Source organism: Volvox carteri, assembly GCF_000143455.1.
Source record: "Volvox carteri f. nagariensis unplaced genomic scaffold VOLCAscaffold_96, whole genome shotgun sequence".
Lineage (NCBI taxonomy): Eukaryota > Viridiplantae > Chlorophyta > Chlorophyceae > Chlamydomonadales > Volvocaceae > Volvox > Volvox carteri.
The window spans coordinates 148,075-153,417 of NW_003307639.1; the positions used below are offsets into that span (position 1 = coordinate 148,075).

A 5,343-nucleotide genomic window follows, 5' to 3' on the forward strand; every position below is an offset into this window, starting at 1 on the left:
CGTCACCCTAGCCACCCGCCGTTGCTCCTTCTACCATCACCATCCCCGGCGCCGTCCCTGCCGCCGTCGGCATATGCATCCCCGCCGTTGCCCGAGCTACCGTCGCAGTATGCACCCCTGCCGTCACCGCTGCCGCCATCACCTCTGCCACCGTCGCCAACCCCGCCATCGCCCTAGCAACCCGAAGTCACCCCTTCCACCATCACCGTCACCGCCGTCGCCCCTGCCACCGCTGCCAACCCCACCGGTGCCTGAGCCATCGTCACCAACCCTGCCGTCACCCTAGCCACCCGCCGTCGCCCCATCTACCATCACCATCCCCGGCGCCGGCCCTGCCGCCGTCGCCGTATGCATTCCCGCCGTTGCCCGAGCTGCCGTCGCCATCCCAGCCATCACCCAAAGCACCGTCGCCCCTGACGCCATCAACCCTGCCACCTTCGCCATCCCCGGCGTCACCCCTGCCACCTTCGCCATCCCCGCCGTCACCCCTGCCACCGTCACCATCCCCGCCGTCGGCCCTGCCACCGTCACCAAGCTCGCCATCGCCTTAGTACCCCGCCGTCTCCCCTTCCACCATCACCGTCACCGCCGTCGCCCCTGCCACCGCTGCCAACCCCACCGGTGCCTGAGCCATCGTCACCAACCCTGCCGTCACCCTAGCCACCCGACGTTGCTCCTTCTACCATCACCATCCCCGGCGCCGGCCCTGCCGCCGTAGCCGTATGCATCTCCGCCGTTGCCCGAGCTGCCGTCGCCATCCCCGCCGCCACCCTAAACACCGTCACCGCTGTCGCCATCACCTCTGCCACCGTCGCCAACCCCGCCATCGCCCTAGCAACCCGACGTCACCCCTTCCAACATCACCGTCACCGCCGTCGCCCCTCCAACAGCTGCCAACCCCACCGGTGCCTGAGCCATCGTCACCAACCCTGCCGTCACCCTAGCCACCCGCCGTTGCTCCTTCTACCATCACCATCCCCGGCGCCGTCCCTGCCGCCATCGGCATATGCATCCCCGCCGTTGCCCGAGCTACCGTCGCCATATGCATCCCTGCCATCACCGCTGCCGCCATCACCTCTGCCACCGTCGCCATCACCCACGACCATCGCCCCTGCCACCATCGCCAACCCAACCGTCACCCGAGCCAACGTCACGAAAACCGCCATCACCCCATCCACCGTCGCCATACCGCTCCACCGTCGTCATCCCTGCCTCCCCTGCCATCGTCACCAACCCCGCCATCGCCCTAGCCACCCGCCGTCGCCCCTTCACCGCCCCTTCCACCGCCGCCGTCGCCGTTGCCCGAGCAACCGTCGCCATCCCAGCCATCACCCAAAGCACCGTCGCCCCTGACGCCATCAACCCTGCCACCGTCGCCATCTCCGCCGTCACCCCTGCCACCGTCACTATCCCCGCCGTCGGCCCTGCCACCGTCACCATCCCCGCCTTCGCCCCTGCCACCGTCACCAACCCCGCCATCGCCCTAGCCACCCGCCGTCGCCCCTTCCAACATCACCGTCCCCGCCATCGCCCCTGCCGCCGTCGCCCCTGCCACCGTCACCCGAGCCACCATCACCGCCATCCCCGTCACCTCCCCACTACCGTCACCTAACCCTCGCTTGATCTCTCTACCCCCCACCCCCCTCTCCTGTCTTCCTCGCTCCTTCATTGTGCGTTCACGTAATCCGATGATGCAAAGGAGGATAGACATTTCTATATATATCCCTTATGGAATACGGTCTCACCTGTTAGGTTGTCGGGGCTCCACTGCATTTGTTTGGCCCTTCGGCGGACTCCACTCCATGTCCACCGCCACTGGAGACGGGGCGCCTACACTGACAGGGGGGACATAGCTTCTAGTCGCTGATGCTCTACATGTGACGCGTCTGCTAGTTTCGTTTATTGTACCTGTTTGATCGAGTTGGTTAGCTTGAGCCAACCAACTACCGAAGGGCCCGCCGCAACTGGAGCTTGTTGCTTCTGAGGAGATGCATCTGCATCATATTGGACGTCGCATAGTACCTGGCATAGTGTTGCAGCAATGTCTCACTACCTCCAGCGAGCCGCAGCCTCTTTTCCATTATGGACGCACTGCTGCCTGATGATATGATTATATGCGTGATACTTGCTATGAAATTGCGTCTGCAGGACGCGCACGAAATTTCAAATTGGGAGATCGCATACAGTCGGCCGTCGCAGCGGCAGGGATGCGACCGTATTCGTTTTGGCCGTCTGGCGTAATAATGGTACCTCAAATTAATACGCCAGGCGTATGGCGTATCAATACGCCGGGGTTCACGCCATGCCGTATTACAATACTCGTGGCGTATTCCTTTTGCGCTATTCCGTCATGGAATTCATGTTTTTCGCTTTTACAATGAAAGGCGTATTGCTTTAGTGTTTGGAAAACGATCTCTCACAAGATAAAATATGAATTTGGGCAACAGCCAGACCTGGACAGCCATCGAGCCATGTGCGCACACATTCGCGTCTGCATTCTAGCATTCCTAACAAACCGTGATTATCACAAATACTACAGCCCAAATAGAGATAGCTTGGGTGTCAGGCCAACACCACAGACGACAGACCACACCCCCCTAAAGCCTCCTCACTCCCCCACGGCGAACGACATCGCCTTCTGGCCAGGGTTGAGCTCCAGCGGCTGCTTGGTCCAGTCGAACCAGGGGAAAGTGGTCCGCAGCAATGCCTCAACCGTGCTCATTGATGAACTTGCACTTGCGAGCATAGCGCTTGGAGCTAGAGCTATAGTCACCGACTTCTTCGAAATAATCCAACACAGCACTAGGCTTAGGTCCCGGTTTAGCGCGTTTTGCTTCGCGCACGTTTTCCATTTCGCGGGTTGTTATTACAACAAGGTATGTTGCAAACCCAGTGATAAGCAAACCCTAAAACCTAATCCTAAGTATCAATTAATTACACCAATGACTCGGGAATGTCAATAGCTCGATATTTCTCAAAATCGGCGAGTTTTCAGACTGTACGACAACCCAACGACAAACAATACGCCAACAATACGCCAACAATACGCCAACGCATAAACAGCCCAACTGGCTGGCGTATTCGGCGTATTAATACGGGCGTATTAGCTGGCGTATTAATATGGAATACGGTCGCATCCCTGCGCAGCGGTAACTGGAGGGGCCATCTTTATTAGATGTTATTACATCTTCAACAGCCAGCCAGACTAGTGAACAGATGCTGTGTGGATTTGTGCAAAGTCGTGTTCTCACGAAAACCAGTGCTGACATGACAATGTCAGAAGGCTTCTATAAAGGAGTCCGACCACTTCAGCCAAACCCCTTCGATATGTTCTGAAGGCCCCTCAGCCCTTCATTTTGGGATGACCTCAGAATGAACGAAAATTTACGTTTGGAGGATGCATACAGTCATAAGTAAGTAAAACAATCCCTGGCATGACGATATTAGGAGGCTTTTGCATGCAAAGTGCCCACCTCAGCCGAACTCCTTCGATGTGTCCTGAAGGCCCCTCAGCCCTTATTCCGAAATGAGCACGGAATGAACAAAAGACGAACTCCCAACGAAGGTATTCCCGGGAAATCGAAGGGAGACCGGTTCCCAGAGTGCGGGGTCCACTGTAACAACCGCATTCTGCTTCGGGCTGCGAGGTGAGGGGAAGTCAAACTCGAAAGCCATGGAAAGCTATCTTCGCGCTCTAATTTATCTGAATTTTCTCCTTTGGCCAATCGATAAAGAGTTGATGTAGCTTTCGAACGTAACTTTATCGAGCAAGACATGACAGACAGACTGACTGATTGCAGCAGTGAACACCGGGGGCATGGCCCCCGGCGCGAAGCGCCATTCGGGGGGCCTCGCCCCAAAAAGACTGCCGAAACTCTGGTAGCCTGTGCGGGCCACAGCATGCGCAGGGCTAGAAGACTCTGCCACAATCGCACGCGACGAGCTTGTCCAAATGTCACGGAGCTTTACAGGATAAGTGTCTCGAAACCTGGGCTCGCTCAGTCGCAAATGCCGCAAACTTCCAGAATGAAATTCGATTACACTAAGACATTCGTCTAGTGTGTTGTGATCGTTGTGTTCCACTCTCGCCACCCAGGCATCATGACCCAGCAGGTCAGTGTCAGTGCTCTTGTTGGCGCTGCGGATAACCACCCTGAAAGTGGGGAGGGGGGAGAAGATGGGGGAGGAGATGGGGGAAGAAGGAGGTGATTTTTTCCCAACTCGACTCTTTCAAGAGCCCCAGGTTGGACACTGGTTTGTTTCTTGGCGCCAATTAGTTTGAGAAGCCATGAGTCGTCGCTGTCAATGTAACTAAGAGATTCAGTTTGATTGTCCGACAATTTCACAATGTTGATAAGCGGATATGTAAAAATGCGTATAGATCTAAAGGAGTTTCAGTGCGCGGGCGCACGGGCCGCCTTGCGGTTTCAACCAGCAAAATTTATAAAGAACGTTTTGATGTAGTCTTTGCTATTCCGAATTGAGCCAGCTCACCCTTTGTGTGTCATCTGAGTTGGTTGCACTTGCATGTTGCATCGCACAAGCAGCTGTGGTGGCGCCCTTTCAGATTCGCTTCAGCGGGTCGCCAGGATTCCATGAATCGTATTAAAATCCTAAGGAAAAATTGTTTTGTGCTGTCAAATGGAAGGCGGTACTAACGGTCAGCTCCAGGGTTGGAAACAATTTCCGGCTTGACTCCCGAAATTTCTTTCTGGTCAGAGCTTGCAATTGCAACGAGCAGAACACGAACTTCAACCTTTAGCTGTGTTAATTTCGCGTTCACCTAGTACTTGGGCTCGACGCAGATAAAGCAGAACCTGCGAGACGCTATGACGCCAGATGAGTGGAGGAAGCTTATGTGTGCTGCTGTTGCAGACGCTGGCCTGGGTTCTGTTGGGCTGGACGAAGATGACATAGATAAGCTCTGGGCAGCGAAGTACAACACCGCTGACCGTTTGCGGACTGCCAGACGGGAAGGGCTCGTCGACGCGCGTCTGGCGCCTGGCGTGGTGGATGCTATTATAGGTAAATCCTAAGCGCGATTCCTTCTCAACTCATACCTTGCCGAAGAGTCCGCGTTGCGTGTGCTCCGGCTACTATTGGTCGCTCTCAATTTGAAGACAAAACCAACTTAAGCAACCTGTGTGCGCACACATTGAACGGGGTTGGCCATTAGGCTGGTTGTTTTTTGGGGTACATCTGAGGCTGCGGCGCAGACCCTGCCAAATAGCGTGTCGGGAAAATATTTTGCATTAGGGATTGCTTCTGTCCCATACCTGGTATCGTAACCAAAACACGCATAACGAGGGCTTGCCGTGACGGTTGATCTGCTTCAATGATGAA

The 5,343-nt window shown here is 55.9% G+C and overlaps 2 protein-coding genes across 2 annotated transcripts in view; both read right to left on the reverse strand.

The window, feature by feature from the left end:
* VOLCADRAFT_108172 (uncharacterized protein) overlaps positions 1-2,885 on the reverse strand; it is a gene marked incomplete at its 3' end in the record, with an annotated part of 11,250 nt that extends 8,365 nt beyond the window's left edge. Inside the window, exons 1-3 of the mRNA XM_002958502.1 lie at positions 2,613-2,885; positions 2,093-2,142; positions 1,746-1,815 (exon numbers count right to left, since the gene is read on the reverse strand). Of these exons, the coding sequence (XP_002958548.1) occupies positions 1,746-1,815; positions 2,093-2,142; positions 2,613-2,746 (254 nt within the window). The 5' untranslated portion in view covers positions 2,747-2,885. The remainder of the gene's footprint in view (positions 1-1,745; positions 1,816-2,092; positions 2,143-2,612) is intronic.
* An 814-nt stretch (positions 2,886-3,699) lies between these two features.
* Positions 3,700-4,529, reverse strand: VOLCADRAFT_99816 (uncharacterized protein; the record flags this gene model as incomplete). The annotated part of the gene is made up of 2 exons (XM_002958503.1): positions 3,700-4,153; positions 4,495-4,529. The coding sequence occupies 2 exons, from the start codon at positions 4,527-4,529 to the stop codon at positions 3,700-3,702; spliced, it is 489 nt and encodes a 162-aa protein (XP_002958549.1).
* Between the last annotated feature and the right edge of the window lie 814 nt (positions 4,530-5,343).